This window comes from Bubalus kerabau, chromosome 3 (assembly GCF_029407905.1).
Source record: "Bubalus kerabau isolate K-KA32 ecotype Philippines breed swamp buffalo chromosome 3, PCC_UOA_SB_1v2, whole genome shotgun sequence".
Taxonomy (NCBI): domain Eukaryota; kingdom Metazoa; phylum Chordata; class Mammalia; order Artiodactyla; family Bovidae; genus Bubalus; species Bubalus kerabau.
This window is the reverse complement of record NC_073626.1, coordinates 172,794,406-172,811,895: the sequence shown is the minus strand read 5'-3', so window position 1 is coordinate 172,811,895 and position 17,490 is coordinate 172,794,406. Positions and strand designations below refer to the sequence as shown.

At 49.7% G+C, this 17,490-nt stretch overlaps 1 protein-coding gene and 1 non-coding gene across 2 annotated transcripts; one reads left to right on the top strand and one right to left on the bottom strand.

The window, feature by feature from the left end:
* The first annotated feature begins 2,897 nt into the window (after positions 1–2,897).
* On the top strand, positions 2,898–3,944 carry GPR55 (G protein-coupled receptor 55). The gene has a single exon (XM_055574475.1). It carries the CDS (start codon positions 2,898–2,900, stop codon positions 3,942–3,944), a length of 1,047 nt encoding a protein of 348 aa, XP_055430450.1.
* Positions 3,945–16,663: 12,719 nt separating this feature from the next.
* LOC129648163 (U6 spliceosomal RNA) lies at positions 16,664–16,770 on the bottom strand. The gene has a single exon (XR_008712744.1). It is a non-coding gene; the product is annotated as a U6 spliceosomal RNA (small nuclear RNA).
* Positions 16,771–17,490: the final 720 nt, after the last annotated feature.

Below are 17,490 nucleotides of genomic sequence, written 5' to 3'. Positions count from 1 at the left end.
GACTCTTTTGTGGCCCTATGGACTGTAGCCTGTCAGGCTCCTCTGTCCATGGGATTCTCTGGGCAAGAATACTGGAGTGGGTTACCATTTTCTCCTCCAGGGGATCTCCCTGATCCAGGGATCAAACCCACAGTCTCCTGCATTGAAGATGTGTTCTTTACCAGTAAGCCACCAGGGAAGGCCATACACTCTTGTCTCTTGCCCTTTATCCTTCACCAGCCTTTCCCTTAATATATCTGTCAAATGTCTAATACTGTCTCAGCATTTGCTTCTCAGCCTCCCCCCTGCACCATCTTACAGTTGATTCAATCAGTTGATTCAGTGGATTTCAGCGGATCCCAGAGCTGGCCAGAACAGGTGCCATCCACAGCCCCAGACAACAGGTCTAGAGTGGGAGGTTGCTAGCCACCACTACAAGTGGATTGCTTTTTATTTGCAGCCCATCTTTGGGGGAAAAAAATGACTTTTACGTCTTGCTGCAGCCTGGAGGTTTTTTTAATCTTATTCCAATGAAGTTCCTGATCTTTTTAGAAAAAAGATGGTTAAAAAAGATGGTTTCCTTGAACTTTCAGAGGGAATTCAGGGGATTAATTTTTCAGATTCTTTGCTCACTCTACCATTAGCTGGAAGTATTTTTTTTCAACCTGATTTCTTATTGCCGATCCATGGTGTGCTTTTCTAGCTTCAAAAATTAACATTTGAAAAGCTCACATTTGAAGTCATTCAGCAATTCAAATGTGACCTTTAGGATTTCCCTGCTGGAGGACACTGATAGCTGACTTTTATCTTTTCCACAGGAATACTTGAACACGAATAATTGGTACAGTCAATTCAGACAAGCGCTGGCATCTTAGAACCATTTTTTTCCTCTGTTAGTTTTTCATCAATTTGTTCAATTCACCCATGTTTTGGGCTTGAATTTGGGTTTATCTTTAAACATCACTAATTTTTTTTTTTTTTTTCTTGGCCACTTTAGTTCTAATCTTTGAATCAGAAGCAATGAGCTGGGTTCACCCATGGAGTCTGCTTGAGCATGACCCAGCCCCAAACGGATGCCCCAAGTTCTTTTTTTGCAGTCTTGTCGAATCTCATTTGCTCTTATCTTTGTGGTTCTTGGTTTGCTGTTGTTTCTGATGTTAAAGGTGACTTTTCTTAGCCAAATGCGTCTTCCTCTTTGGTGTTGCAGCACTTTCAGTTAGATCCAAATTGGGTTCTTGTCTGTTCTTTTTGTCATTTTTGAAACTTATCTTGTTGGTTCCAAACTATTCTAGCTATTTTTTTGAGATAAGCTTGTTGCATAGTTGGGGATATTCAGTCGGGAGAGGGCAATCCGCCAGTTTACAGTTAATTTATTCCAGGCTTCCTAGGGTTGGGGCAGTTAAGTTACACCTGGGACTTACACTGCACAACTCCAGGAGGTGCCACAGGAGTCTGAAGATTTTAATACGAGTCAGTACATTTTCTTAGATCTTCCATGACATAAATCTATAAGAAAAGTTAGCACATAGGAAAGTGTTGAATTTCTGGAAAGGCACCAAATAATGTATATTATATATTTACTATATAGTGCTCAATGGATGAGAGATTTTATATATATATATATATTTCTGTTTTTGCCAGCAGTTAGAGAGGGTTTGGGAATGACATTCTAACAGGGTCTTAAAAGTACTCAACTGCTGCATTCCCAAGGGCTTGTGATCTCTGTCTGCTGGTATCCAGCGACCATCTGCAGCCACACCTGCAACCTCGGACCTCTTGTTCCTGAAGCCAGCTCTAATTTTCTCTCTGTTCAAAGGCCTTTCTTTGCCTTAGGGAGACCTCAAGCCTTCACTTCACTTCCCAGTGACTCAGTGGTGAAGAATCTGCCTGCAATGCAGGAGATGGAGGTTCGATCCCTGGGTGGGGAAGATCCCCTGGAGGAGGGCATGGCAACCCACTCCAGTATTCTTGCCTGGAAAATCCCATGGACAGAAGAGCCCAGTGGGCTACAGTCCATGGAGTCACAAAGAATTGGACGTGATTTAGCGACTGAGCACACACACATGCACAAGCCCTCACTTCACTCCCTTTGGGAATGCTTTTTCTTCCATGTTTTTCCAGTCTCTGTATGGTTTTCTTCTTGGAGAGCAAAAGGCTCTAGCAGCTTCAGGCTTTATCCTCCCAATTTCAAATCCCAAAGAAAAAGCCCCAACACCCTTCCTAGAAACCCAAGCAAGAGGTTCATTACTTTTCATCTGCTCTGGGTCAAATATTTACCCCTGGACCTAAAAATGAACCAATGACAGTGTCCTGGGGAATGTGATGCAGTGATTGCCACCAGCCCTACAGTTAAGGGTGGGGTCAGCTCTGTCCAACTTTAAGGGTGAGGGTGAGGTAGAGCAGAGGGGCAACATACAAAGAAGAACTGGGTTCTGAAAACAGCATTTGAAGCTGTACAATCTGCAGCTAAAGTCAGCAGTGCCCTAGTTTTCTTGTTTCCAGTTCTGTGAAATTCTCTCTTTGATAAAACCAGTTTGGGTCAGGACTTATGGTCTTGCTGATACTTTCAACAGAAAGACTTCTGATCAGAGAAAAGGGAACAGAGAAAGGGTCATGCATATTCTGTTTTTGTAAAAGATAAAGACACACACACACACGTATGTACGTATATATCTATCTATATATATATACACACACACACACACACACATATATATATATCACAGTGATTACATCTGGGCCACAGAATTAGAAGGTGATTTTCCTTCCTGTGTTTTCTAATTGTTGTTTGGAGAGCATAGATTGCTGTGTGATAAAGGGGGTGTGTTCATGAGTCTTGACAAAGTTGTTTGACTCCATTAGTTCTATAGAGTAAGAGGAGCTTCATCTCATCTATTGTTGACATTGTAGGAAGGAATATGAGCCAGCAGAACCACAGCAAAAACTGCTCCTTCAAAGATGTGAACGAGCTGATGGAAACCGTGCAGTTGGCTGTCCACATCCCTACCTTCATTCTCGGTCTGCTCCTCAATGTGCTCGCCATCCGTGGCTTTAGCTCCTTCCTGAAGAAGAGGTGGCCTTGCTACACTGCCACCTCCATCTACATGATCAACCTGGCAGTCTTTGACCTCCTGCTGGTGCTCTCCCTCCCATTCAAGATGTTCCTGTCCCGAAGGGAGGGCTCCTTCCTTCCCTTCTGTACTCTGGTGGAGTGCCTCTACTTCATCAGCATGTATGGGAGTATCTTCACCATCTGCTTCATCAGCCTGGACAGATTCTTGGCCATCCGGTACCCAATCCTGGTCAGCCACATCCGGTCCCCCAGGAAGATCTTCGGGATCTGCTGTATCATCTGGGTGCTGGTGTGGGTCGGGAGCACTCCTGTCTATAGCTTCCATGGCAAAGTGGAAAATTACACGTGCTTCAATAACATGTCTGATGGCACCTGGAGTGCCAAGGTCTTCTTCCCTTTTGAGGTCTTTGGCTTCCTTCTTCCCATGAGCATCATTGGTTTCTGCTCCTCCAGGAGTATTCACATTCTGGTTGCTCGTCGGGACCACACCCGGGACTGGGTCCAGCAGAAGGCCTGCATCTGGACTATTGCAGTCAGCTTGGCTGTCTTTGTGGTCTCCTTCCTCCCCGTCCACCTGAGTTTCTTCTTGCAGTTCCTGGTGAGGAATGGCTTCATCGTGGAGTGCAGAGCCAAGCAGAATATTATCTTGTTCCTGCAGTTGTCCATGTGTTTCTCCAATTTCAATTGCTGCCTGGATGTTTTCTGCTACTACTTTGTCATCAAAGAATTCCGCATGGACATTATGGCCCACCGGCCTTCCAGGAGCCAGCTAGTCCACCAGGACACCCTGACCACCATGGCTAAGGGAAAAAAGTCATGCCTGGAGGAAGGAAACCTCAACCTAAATTCCATAGTGAATGTCCCTTCCCGGGGCCCTGATGTGGTGGGCTGACAAGTGGTGCATTTGCTGGTGTGCCCTCCCTCTGATGGTCACTTGAATGCCATCTTTGCTCACTGTGGCCCCAAAACCTTTCCCCTGAACCCAGACAACTTGACATAAGCCACTCAGTGTCAGTATCTGGGGAAGTCTGAAGAACCCAGGTGAATTCTCAATTTCTCAGTCTCCAAAGCAGGAGGCCTTTGACTATGTGGATCACAACAAACTGGTAAATTCTAAAAGAGATGGGAATACCAGATCACCTTACTTGCCTCCTGAGAAACCTGTATGCAGGTCAGGAGGCAACCATTAGAACTGGACATGAAACAACTGGTTCCAAATTGGGAAAGGAATACATCAAGGCTGTATATTGTCACCCTGCTTGTTTAACTTATATGCAGAGTACATCCTGCAAAATGCTGGACTGGATGAAGCTCAAACTGAAGTCAAGATTGCTAGAAGAAATATCTACAACCTCAGATATACAGATGATACCACCCTAATGGCAGAAAGCAAAAAGGAACTAAAGAGCCTCTTGATGAGGGTGAAAGAGAAGAGTGAAAAACCTGGCCTAAAACTCAACACTTGAAAAACAAAGGTCATGGCATCTGATGCCACCACTTCATGGCAAATAGGTGGGGGAAAAGTAGAAACAGTGACAGATTTTATCTTCTTGGGCTCCAAATCACTGTAGATGGTGACTATAGTCACAAAACTAAAAGATGCTTGCTTGCTCCTTGGAAGGAAAGCTATGACAAACCTAGACAGCATATTCAAAGGCAGAGACATCACTTTGCCGACAAAGGTCAGTAGAGTTGAAGCTGTGGTTTTTCCAGTAGTCATGCATGGATGTGAGAGTTGGACCATGAAGTAGGCTGAGTACTGAAGAATTAACGCTTTTGAATTGTGCTACTGGAGTAGCTCTTGAGAGTCCCTTGGACTGCAAGGAGATCAAACCATTCAATTCTAAAGGAAATCAACCCTGAATATTCATTGGAAGGACTGATGCTGAAGCTCCAGTACTTTGGCCACCTGATGCAAAGAGCCGCCTCATTGGAAAAGACCCTGATGCTGGGAAAAATTGAGGGCAGGAGGAGAAGAGGGCGACAGAGGATGAGATGGTTGGATGGTATCACTGACTCAATGGACGTGAGTTTGAGCAAACTCTGAGGGTTACTGAAGGACAGGGAAGCCTAGTGTGCTGCAGTCCATGGGGTCACAAACTGTCAGACACGACTCAGCAACTGAACAACAACAAACACATGAGGCAGAAGAACTGAGAGAAAGAGACCATCTGAATAAGGCTGTTTTCCAACTCTCCTCTGTCCTTCTGTTAGGCTAGAAGATTCTGGAAAGGAAGAGAGTTAGGAGAGAGAATCAGGAGGGTTGGGCATGGAGGAAAGATGGAGTGGGAGGGACTGATGAAGCTCCTTTTTAGTTTGGGATCCCGGGGTGGAGTGGTTGGACTTTCTGGTCTCTTCTGGAGCTCTGTTGACCAATGACCACATAGAGATGCCAGCAGAGGGGGTGACTGGGGAGAGCAAGTATGCACAGAGAACCCCAAGTTTTCTATGGGCCTTGAAAAGGCCTGAGAGGTCACTCAAACCTTCCTGTCCCCGGGAGAAAGCTGCAGAGGGACTGAGGGGGACTGGTGTGGACCAGGCTGTGTGAAGCTGTGGACACCATGTGGAAGCAGTGGGGACAGAGTGAAAAGCTGTTGGTGGCACCTGAGAGCCATGAGGGGACAGGATATACCTGGGAAAGTTAGGCGACAGAACAAGAGCTGGAAGTGGACAGCCCATTCCTTGTTGCTATCTGAGCATCTGCTGTGTGGAGTTTGAGCACTGGCCCAGGGGGGAGGAGAGGCAGTAGTGACAAGCCTTGGAGAAGAAAATTCCCGGACGTGACCAGCCTGCTCTGTTGAACAGGCTGGGATGTTGTTGGTTTAGTTTTAGTTTTAGATTTAGTTGGATTTCGTTTCCTTGAGAATGATAAGGAATCTGGCTTGATTTGGTACAGCCAGAGAAGAGCAAGGTGTTTGACTTGCCCATCAGAGTCCTGGCTAGGCAGCTGGCCATGGTGGCACTGTTCATAGAGCTGTCCCTGTTCTGTGGCTGGGAGGGAGAAGATGAGAGAGCCAGGGACAGGGATGGAGGACCCATCACAATGCAACAGGGGTCCTGGCAGTTCCTGGCTGGAAACTGTAAATGATTGACTCAGAGTTTGGACTGGGCTTCTCTGATGCTCTAGACAAGGTGCTGTGGTGACAGCTGAAAGCCTGCAGATGACTCAGCTGCTCTGGGGAGTGAAATGATTATCAGGATAAATTATAGGGTGGTTTGCAAGACGGAGTGAGTGGGATGAAAAGTGACGAATGAGACGATGTGCACAGAGGGGAAGAAGTCTTTAGGAGGAAAAGAAGCCACCTTCTACCTGCAGCATAAGAGGGGAGGGGATGGTGGGAGTGCAGTGGGGGAGAAGAGGGCGATTTAGATAAAACCCTGAGTGGGGAGGAGGCGAGGTTGGGTAATTGCCCAAGTCTTGAAGTGCTGGGGTTCTGCAAGGGGTGCGGTGGGGGGTGGGAGTGGCAGGAAGGATGGAAGGCAGGGTGGCTTCCTGCCTGAGAACCCTCAATTTGACGGAGAGCAGTTGACGAGCAGGAGCCTCGCTTTCTCTTGCCTCCCCTGTGGTCAGTAGTCAGGTCCCATTCTGTGGGGCTGGAGGGAAGGGTGAGGAAGAAAGGGTAGAAATGGAGCAGTGATCATGCCCAGGACCAGAGACTCTGGCCCTCAGATGGGGCCGCACGGGGCGCCAGACAGAGTCAGGGCTCTGTGGACCCCAAGATGAGTACTGCCCAGCTGCCCCAAGCCCTGAACACTGCTCCTCCTGCCTAGGGCTACACGGTCCCATGGCTATCCTGGACGGAGGCACACCTGTGCCACTCTCAGAAAGCCAGACATGCATCAGCAGGACACTCGGCTGGATGCCGTCAGAGCCCGGGGTGGGTGGAGTTATGAGTCGCCCCTCCCCCAGTTTCTCTCTTTGAGCCAGAAGCTGGGAGCCTGCCTGGTGGAGCTGAGTGGACAGTTCATGCCACCATTGCATTCAGGGCCAGACAGGCTTCTAAAGAGGAAAAGGATGAGGGGACCATGACACCCCATCATCCCCAGTGATGGAGATGTCTGTAAGCATACAGTCTTGTCTTGTGGGCAGCATGACTCTGCCTGAGCCAGAAGACAGAGGGTGGGAGGGGAGTCTAGACTCAGAAACTGTGTAATTAACTGTTAGGTGTAGGTCCTCGGGGGCATGTGATGGTATGGGGGGGATGTGACAACTGTGGACCTGTGGGTGAGCCGTGACTGATCCCAGTACTCTCGGGGGGAGGAGATGGATCTGCTCTCTCTCCCCAGGGGGACCCATCCTGGCCTGTGGGGTGGGGCTGGGCACAGGTCCAGTGCTGCAGGCTAGGCTTCTCTGTAGGAGGGTCCACCCTCGGGGCTCAGCCTGGCCCATAATCAGCAGTCAGGCCCAGCTGACACAGGAGGGGCAGAGGGGCAGGATTAGGGTCAGGGTGCTGATGAATCCACCTGCAGCAAGTAGCAGTCTGTGAGTTGGGGACAGCTGTGGAAAAGCCGAAATTGTCACCACTAAAATCAGTTCAGGCTTAGGGACCTCGTCTGGGCATATGTGTCACCTTATTTGTACTCCTAATCTGAAAAACTCTGAGATACACTTGCTAAATGGACATGTATGAAACTAAGACAATTAATTGGAAACGGTAATTTGATTGATCTGATTTTCCAAATAAATAGATTCTTGTGATGCTGAGTAACCTTGTGTTAGGCTACACTTATTGGCTCCAGAAAAGAGCTAGCAGCTGATGGCCCTTGTCAGGGGACCCAGTAATCTTGGTCAAAGGAACTATGAAAGGGCCAGGTCAAAGAAGCCACCTAGACACTGAGTCTGGGACCACAGAGAACTGCACTCTGGCCTCACGAGCATAGCTGGGACCTGTCCCAAGTGGCCAGGAGCCAGACTCTGCAGGGTCACAATGCAGCTCCTCACAGTCACTTGGGTATATCTGGTTCTCTCTGGTGGCAACTGGGCCCCCTGGACCCCACAGGCTGTGGTGCTGAGTCCACCTCACCCTGCTACTGCCATCTTGTCCCACCACCACCATGACGCTGGAGCCACCTCCAAAGGCTCTGGTTCCTCTGCACACATTGTGCAGCCCAGCACAGGAGACCTGCTGACCATGAACAGGCTGAAGACACAGGGCCAGTTCTCCAGGAGCCTTCCACCAATGACCCCTCCCTGCTCTGACTGCCCACTGAGTGAGTCCCTTTCGCCCAGGTTAGATCTGATTTTTCCTTCATGGCTCATCCCACGTGAGTACTTCTGACCTATCCAGCACTCCTGGAGAATGTGAACAGCCAGGTGCTGGCTGTTCTCCTGAACCTTCCAGAATCCTGAACTCAGTCCAGCTGTGGCCTGGGTGCCAAGGGACGACTGGGGACACCCTTGCTCCGTAATGGCTGTTGTGGACTGAATTATGTTACCCATCCTCCCCACCAAATCAGGTTTATTATTTTCTTGGTCTCCAAAATCACTGTGATGGTGACCACAGCTTCAAAATTAAAGATGCTTATTCCTTGGAAGGAAAGCTATGACAAACCTAGACAGCATATTCAAAAGCAGAGACATCACTTTGCCTACAAAGGTCCGTAGCGTCTAAGCTATGCTTTTTCTGTAGTCATATGCAGATGTGAAAGTTGGACCATGAAGAAGGCTGAGTTCAAGAATTGATACTTTTGAATTGTGGTGCTGGAGAAGACTCCCGAGAGTCCTTTGGAGTGCAAGGAGATCAAACCAGTCAATCCTAAAGGAAATCGACCCTGAATATTCATTGGAAGGACTGATGCTGAAGCTCCAATACTTTGGCCCTGATGCAAAGAACCAACTCATTAGAAAAGACCCTGATTCTAGGAAGGATTGAAGGCAAAAGGAGAATGTGGCAGCAGAGAATGAGATGGTTAGATAGCATCACTGACTCAATGGACATGAACTTGAACAAACTCTGGGAGATAGTGAAGGACAGGGGAGTCTGGAGTGCTGCAGTCCATGGGGTTGCAAAGAATCTCGAAGAGTCTGCTACAACTTAGTGACTCAACAACAGCAACCCCAATCTGTATGTGAAGCTGTAACCCCCAGTATGATGGTATTTGGGGATGGGACCTTTGGGAGATACTTAGGTATAGATAAGGTCCTGAGGGTGGAGCCCTTGTGTTGGGATTAGTGCCCTTATGGGAAGAGACACCAGAATGCTTGCTTCCTCCCCCTCCTTTCACTGAGAAAAGGCTCTTTGAGGACACAGTGAGAAGATGGCCTTCTGCAGCACAAGGAGAGAGCCTTCAGCAGACATCAACCCTACTGCCACCTTGATCTTGGACTTCCAGCTGCCAGAACTGTTGTTAAAGCCACCAGGTCTGTGGTATTCTGCTCTGGCAGCACAAGAAGGCTAAGACAACAGCCATCTTCGGCTGACCCAGAAGCCACCCCACATCTGGACCACGATGTCCCTTCAGGGGGTAAGGATGGACCCTCCCTTGAAATATCGGCCTGCAGGGAGCTTTTACATGGAGAATGCTAGTCCACAAACTGCACTCGCCACTGTATTCCCGTTGAGTCTTTCTCTCTCCGGAGACCCTGTGAAGCCGAGACTCATTGTATGAATGCTGTGTAGCTGCCACAGGATACAAATGACATTTGCAGTGAGATGACAGCCTTGTTACCACAAATAAACAGAGTGCACGGAGGCTTGAAATTGTTGAGACCTGGTGGGCGACTGTAGAGACTAACAGAGGTTAAAAAGCATTCTGTTGAAAGATAAGTTAAGAGAACAGTTGAGAGGTACAATTGTGTGGGTGTGAGGAGATTCTGGTGTGCAAAACAGTTAAGAGGTAGCGACAGAGGCGTCCCCACATAGGAACCGTGTGGGGATGGTGGTCATACCCACATCAGACCCCCCTCCATCAACCCAAGAGTGTAGGCTGTGCTATGGGCTGTCACCTTCCAGGGCCACTGTTAGACCCCACTTCTGAGGGGGACAGAGAACTCAAAGGTCTGCATAAAAGTGCCACAGAAGGTCTGGGGAAGGAGGGTTGGGAATAACCCCTGAAATCTCCATCACAGCCACCTCTTGCTTTTTTTCACCTAGAGGCAGCTTCTCCAGTGTTCGCAGAATGCAGAGCCATGAATGGACATTTGATGGAGAGCGTATGGCAGGCAGGTCAAGGTGGGCACAGGAGCTTGGGGTGGAAGGACCAACAGACGTATTTCTGCCCTAACACTGGCCTGAGCATCCCATCCCTCCCCCCCATAAGCCTGCGAGATGTGTCCTCCAAACAAAGGCACTGCAGGAGGGCCTACAGGGCGCTTGATCTGGAGCTAAACGTGCCCCTCAGGGCTTTGAGGTCTTCGAAGCCTTGTCACTTCAAAGGCTGACATCACTTCCCCTGGGGAGAGGGGCCCTGAGTTCACCCTGAAGCCTCAGACACACTTTGTTCTGTGGCCCTCGAAAGCAACCCTGCAGGGAGGCTATTGAGATCTGGGAATCCGAGGGGCACCTATAGTCATGCAAGAGGAACCTCAGGGTGCGTCTGTATAAGGAACGTCTCTGTGAAGTGTGTTCCCGGCCAGAGAGCCCTCTCCGCCGGTGGCACATTGTGGATGGTGGTGCACAAACATGTGTGTGCGTGGCCTCTCATTCAAGGTGTGAGGGCCAGTAGAAGCCACAGAGAAGTTAGGGAAGAGGTGCAGTTATCAGCCTTGACCTGGCTAAATGCAGAGGATCCAAGAAGCTGATTGTCATGGCTGGTGGTGCCTGAATGACCCTGACTTGGGAAACATAACAGGCGTCCAATGACAGAGGGACCATCGTGTGAGGTCCAGGATCCAGCCACAGCTCTAAGGGTGGATAGTAGGGTTTCATCTTTCCCTGAAGGACAGAGAGGCCTCATGGCCAAAGGTCTGAGATGGTCAAGGAAGCTTCCAAAAGACCTGGCACCACACAGGTGGGCAGACCACCCCCAAGATGTGCTGGATGTTGTTGGCCCTGGGTTCTGAGAGGGGCCACCTCCAACAGCAGATACAAACCTCTTGGCTGTGCTTTCCTTCCCATTTTTCTGAGTCCTCAGCACAGACTTCAAGTGGTAGCTGGGTTCACCTCTCACTGATTGGAATCACGCACATGCAGCAGAATGGAGCAGGTGTAAATGCAAAACCAGGAGGCATATGGGGACCTTGTCAGCATGTCTGGGGGCAGGAGACCCAGAAGTACTCGGGGAGGGAAAACTGGCAGGAAAATGCACTCCTGCAAACTAATAAAAGACGGGAGAAAGGTGAACATTCTTGGAGTATTAAGAAAATTTGACTTCAAAGGCTGGGACATTGAAGTCACATGGATGAAATGGGGATGAAAATTGATGTCATGGAGCTGGAAACTCTTGATATTTCTCTTTTGTTAAAAGATTTTTTTGGATGTGAACCTAAATTTTTAAAGTCTTCATTGAATTTGTGACAATATTGCTTCTGTTCTATGTTTTGGCTTTTTGGCCACGAGGCATGTGAGATCTCAGCTCCTGGGCCAGGAATCGAACCACATCCCCTGCACTGGGAGGTGAAGTCTTAACCACTGGACCTCTGGGGAAGATTTCCTCCCTGGGACCTCATGCTGCAAACCCATTTCTAGAAAGAGACTGGTGCCTAACCTGTAGGGCTGCCATAACAAAACACTGCCGATGGAGGGGCTTAAACAACAGAAATTTATTTCTCACAGTTCTTGCAGTCTAAGTTCAAGGTCCCGCAGCGTGTGGTTTCTGGTGAGAGGGCTTTCAGGCACCTTTTCAGTGTGTCCTCAAAAGGCGGCTCAGCTGGTAAAGAATCTGCCTGCAATGCAGGAGACCCTGGTTCGATCCCTGGTTCGATCCCTGGGTTGGGAAGATCCCTTGGAGAAGGGAACAGCTACTCTCTCCAGTATTCTGGCCTGGAGAATTCCATGGACTGTGTAGTCCATGGGGTTGCAAAGAGTCAGACACTACTGAGCAACTTTCACTTTCACAAGGCAGGAAGAGAGGGCAAGAGAGACAAGCACGTGAGCTCTGGTATCACTTCTTATAAAGACACCAATCCTGTCAGATCAGGGTCTCAACTTTACGACCTCATTTTACCTTAATCGCCTCCTAAAAGCCCTAGTTCCAAATGCAATCACATTGGGGGTTAAGGCTTCAACATATAAGTTTTCTTTGTGGGGGAGGGACAGTTCAGGCCCTTGCATACAGATTTACTCTGTGACCTGGAACAAAAGAATCACTGTGCTTCTTTTGTTTCTTCAATGCATATATAACCTGCTCTGAGCTCAGCAAGCCTTACTGTAGCTCCAGCTACAGTATTATAGTATACTCTGTATTACTGTACTGTATATTACAGTATGCAGTATATTCCAGCTCCATCATCTGGGGCTCGCTCCCTCTCCCAGGACATGCCCAAGCCCTAGGAATGGGGTCCTTTGATGGCTGCCCTATTTACAGGGGCCTCTGAGTCTCAGGTCCTACTGGTCACAGCCACGGTGTGCATGTAACAGGCTCTTCAAACACTTGGGCAAAAAGCTCCTCCCTGCAGCCCCTGAGAACTCAGTGTGAAGTGGTCTTTCTCCTTCAAGCCCGAGGCTCTCTTTGGCCATCCTGACACTCCATGGGGTGGCCGAATCTTGTCCTGGCTGTTCCAAGGAACCAGCCCAGGCCTGCAGTCTTCCAGGTTTGGGGGCTGGTGCTCTAATCTTGAGCCCAGCCATATTCCTCTGTACCCCCCAGCCCCTAATCCTGCAGGGCTTTTTTTTAAACCTGACCTTTGGACGCAAAACCTGGCTTCCTTTTCAGATAGAGGTAACAGAAGAGACTTCTCACCAGTGTGCCCTGGTCCTGTGGTCCTGATGGGCAAGTGCCCTTTGCTTCTGCAATGGAACCACTTTCAGCTCCAACTCAAGTCCACTGACCTCATATTTCCTGAACAGCCACTGTGTGTCCACTCCTGTGTGAGACAAAAAGGACAGAACTGGGGGCTCAGAGCCCCTCTGAGAGATGTTGAATACATGGGGATCAGAGAACAGGGCGAGTCCTGAACCCATACCACCTGTAGATCTTGTATGTGGCGTGTGGTTTCTAAACTTAAAAAAAAATCACAGTGGCCATTTAAATGACAGGCCATGGTGGTCTGATATGTAAAATGATAAAAGAGGAGCAACATCGGGGGTGGGTCCCCCAAGTGTCTCTACAGAAGCACCCCAACGCAAGCTGGCTTAGCTGTGGGCTCACAGAAGGTGTCCTGAAGCCTGTGGTCTGAGTGGCCAAGACCGTGGGGCTCTGGTGGTACCCATAGATCCCCCCACTGCCACCTACACCTCCTCCCAGCCCCACTCTCTCCTCTGAAAGACCTGGCTTCCTCCCCAGACTGGAGCCTAAGGGCATCTTGCAGGTTGGGTTTCCTGAAAAGCTAGCTGCCTCTGAGATGGAGCTTAGCATGTGGGTGGTTTTTCAAGGAGCCTCCTAAGCAGTGGGGGTGGGTGGAAAAGTCGAGCTGGGATGCAGGCCTGACGATGCCTCAGCCAGTGCCCACAAGACCCCTTCAGCCCTGAGGTCTGTCCTGAGTTGTCCCAAGTTGGAATGGGACCCACGCCTGCAGACCCCAACTGACCCAGTCTCAGATGTCAGCCTTGGAATTCATGACCTAGCATAGGAGGCTCCCTGCACCGAGGGCCTGAGAGCTGCTGGGCGGTAGGTCACTGCAGGGAGGCCCGGGCCGCTCCTCCACCCAGAAGTGAGCAGGCCTAGTGCCCAAGCCACTCAGCTGGATGTTCAGCTGGGTCTGGGAGGCGTGATTGAAGGATCATGTGTGGCTGGCCCCAGGAAGCAAGTGGCCAGGTCTGGGAGAGGTGGGAAATCACAGAGGGCAGAGTGAATCACCTTGTTTAAGAAAGGAAAGCAAAATGGGCAGCTGGACAGAGAGAGCCCTCCGGAGCAGAGGTGGCGAGAGACCTCAGTGCCCAGGTGCGGGGTCTTCAGAGAGACCAGACCGAGGGGCCCTGCCTTGAAGTGTCTTTGGGACTCTGTGAGGGCGCGGAGTATGTTCAGGGCAGCTCCCCGATCCTGAGTGGGCCGATGGGGCTGGGGCTGAGTGGTGGGCTTTCTCAGCATGCAGCTAATGCCTCTTGTTTCCTGATAGCTGGGCGGCACAGAGGATGAGCTGAAAAAGCCCCAGTATCCGTCATGTGAAAGAGTGATGTCCAATCTCAAGGACCAAGTTCAAACATATCACCTATTCAGGGCTCCCTCCTCCCTTGATTGGACACTTGGGGGCTGTTAGAGACTGAATATTTGTGCTCCCCTCTCAATTCATACGTTGAAATCTGCCACTGCCCCCGCTCCCCCGCTCCCCAGTGTGATAGTATTAGGATGTGGGGCCTTCAGGAGGTGGTTAGGGTCATGAGAGTGGCGCCCTCATGAACGGGATTAATGCCCGTATCAAAGAGACCCCAGAGAGCTCCCTCACTCCTTCGGCTGTGGGAGGACACAGTGAAAAGTTAGTTAGCAGTCCAGGACTGGGAACAGGACTTTCACCGGATCCCAGCCGTGCTGGCGACCTGATCCCAGACTTCCAGCCTCAAGAACTGAGAAATACCTTGGTTGTTTAAGCTGCCTGCTCCATGGCATTATGTTATAGCAGCCTAAAATAAGACAGGACCCAGTTTAGTGATTAGGGAGACAGAAAACGCTGGGATTCCCAGATGGCGCTGCTGCTGCTAAGTCGTGTCAGTTGTGTCCGACTCTGTGCTACTCCATAGACCCTGGGATTCTCTAGGCAAGAACACTGGAGTGGGTTGCCATTGCCTTATCCCCCAGGTGGCGCTAGTGGTAAAGAATTCGCCTGCCAATGCTGGAGATATAAGAGACCTGGGTTCAATGCCTAGATTGGGAAGATCCCCTGGAGGAGGATATGGCAACCCACTACAGTATTCTTGCCTGGAAAATCCCATGGACAGAGGAGCCTGGTGGGCTACAGTCCATGCGGTCACTAAGAGTCAGATATCACTGAGCACATACAACTACTTGAGAAAATTGTTGTTTACAAAAATTCCCCTTCAGAAAACAAAGCATTTGGGAAAGTCCTTGTAGGTGAAAATGGTGGAACTGTTCCAAGAGACAAGGGGGCTGTGGCCTGTTGCCTCAGAAAGGGAGGAAGGAGGGAAGGAGACGGGGTTAGGGGGTGTTAGGAAGCGGGGAAGAACCAGAAGGATGGTAGAGGGCGTGGGTGACCTGGACCACCTCTAGTTCATGGTGGACATCTTGCAGCGCCTGGTGGGAGCAAACATCATAAAACCAGGGAAGGAAGGTTTGGTGGCTGGCGGCCAGAAGCAGCACGGGAAAGAAAGATGCTGAAGGAGGTGAGCCCTGGAGTGTGTGTCTGTCCTGGGGAGAGCTTTGCCCCCTAAGCCCCGTAAGACACTGGGGTTCCAGTCTGGTTTATCCAGGCCTGCAAGGGACAGGGGAACCAGGGTAAACCTAGGGGACTGAAGATTGCCTGGTGCCTGTGGGATCAGACCTGGCCACAGTCACCTGGGATCAGACCTGGCCACAGTCACCCCAGGTGAGTTGAACACTCGAGCCCCTGAGACCACCTCCCTCCTGTGGACTGAGCTGGCTATGGCCCAGCCCTCAGCCCTCAAGGGTGAGCTACACTCAATTTGAGCTTCCCCGGACCTTGCAGGCAGTCTGCCTGAGAATGGTGAAAGCTCAAGTACTTGGTTTATTTATTTATTTGAAAGTGAGAAACATCCCAAGAGCTTTATTGTAGAGCAAGGAACCTGTCAGGAGCAAACCCATGAGGGGCAAGTCCCTGCCACAAAGACAGAACCCAGGTGCTCAGGACCACCTGTGAGTACAGGTGCCTCGACACCTACTAGAGAGGAAAGGCAACAGCACTATGATTTCCACAATTTCCTCAAGGCAGGTTGGCATTAGAACACAGAGCAATAACAGCAGGGTAGCATTTTGTGAATCCAAGGATCTGGGGTCCTGGTTCAGTTTCAGAGAAGGTAAGGGCCATGACCAGGGAAAGGAGTTGAAGCCCAGCCTCAAGATCTCCAGCCACTGCAGTTTCTGTTAGCAGGAGGAAACTAAGGCTCCCAGGGCATTGGGGCTCAGGCTCCTGGATAGAGAGGCATGACAGTCGGATCTTGGGGTTCACTCGAGTCAGGAAAGGGGACTCCCCACGCTGGAATCGCTGTAGCTGAGGAGCTTCTAATGGGATGATCTTGGAGGGTTTTCTCTCCAGCTCAAAAGAAAGCACCATAGGGCGGAGGACAGAGAAACTGGTACAGAGGGTCCAGAGGAAGAGGGTCAAGGGCTCATCCACTTCAGCTGAGGACTCAAGTTGGGCTCCAGGCCCCGTAAATTGCAAGGCCACTTTCCCCGGCCCTCGGACAAACTCGAGGAGGGAGGTGCACTCACTGGGACACAGCCCTAGAACTGCTGCCACTTGATGATTTCTACAGGTCACCACAGCTTCTGCAGTCCCATCCTCCACCAGGAGCCTGATGCTGGCCTGGCTTACAAATGTCTGAGTGGGGCAAGCGGGGCTCTAATGAGGACACCTTCCCTGTGGGCAGATGCTGGTACAGTAAGAATATGGAACGCTTCACGAATTTGCGTGTCATTCTTGCGCAGGGGCCATGCTAATCTTCCCTGTATCGTTCCAATTTTAGTATATGTGCTGTCGAAGCGAGCACAAGTACTGGATTTAAAAGGTCGAGGCTGACTCCTGGCTCCTACCGTGACTGCTGCGTGCTCATGGCCACGTTATCCCATTCAGTGCACCGCGCCTTGGCTTTAAATGGAAATAACAGCTCTAGCTACAATGCAGCAACACACAGAAAATGTCTGGCATGTGGTAAGGGCTCCATAAATATTAACTCTTTGGATTGTGGTGAGGTTCTTCTTCTTTTTTAAACAAACAAAAAAAAGTGTCCAGTTGTTCTCTGAGTGGCCATGCATCTTAATCAGTTTTGTGGCATGGATTCCTCCTGCAGTTAGGGGAAGCCCATGGACCTTCCCCAGGATCATAGTTTTAAATGCATGAAGCAAAATGCAGAGGATGTCAAGGGAAACCAAATATACTGAGATACCTTGAGCAGAATTTAAGAGTAGTTATGTAACAATACTGAGAACTTGGATAACATCTAGTGACAGGTTCAATAACTTATCATGATCTTGAATTAGTGATGAGCTGAGCTGAAATGGTATTTAAAAATATCTGCAGTAACCGTAGTGTGATGTGAAAATAATAGCTGTGATTTCTATTGGTGACCAAGTCCCAGGCACTGTCTATACTACTGTGGTGTGATGCCTATGAGCACCAAGGAGGGCAAGTCTAGTTTCAGTGGCTGATTAGTGAACATAAGTACATAATGCTTTTCCTGCACCAGTTCATACCTTGCCCTTGGATTCCA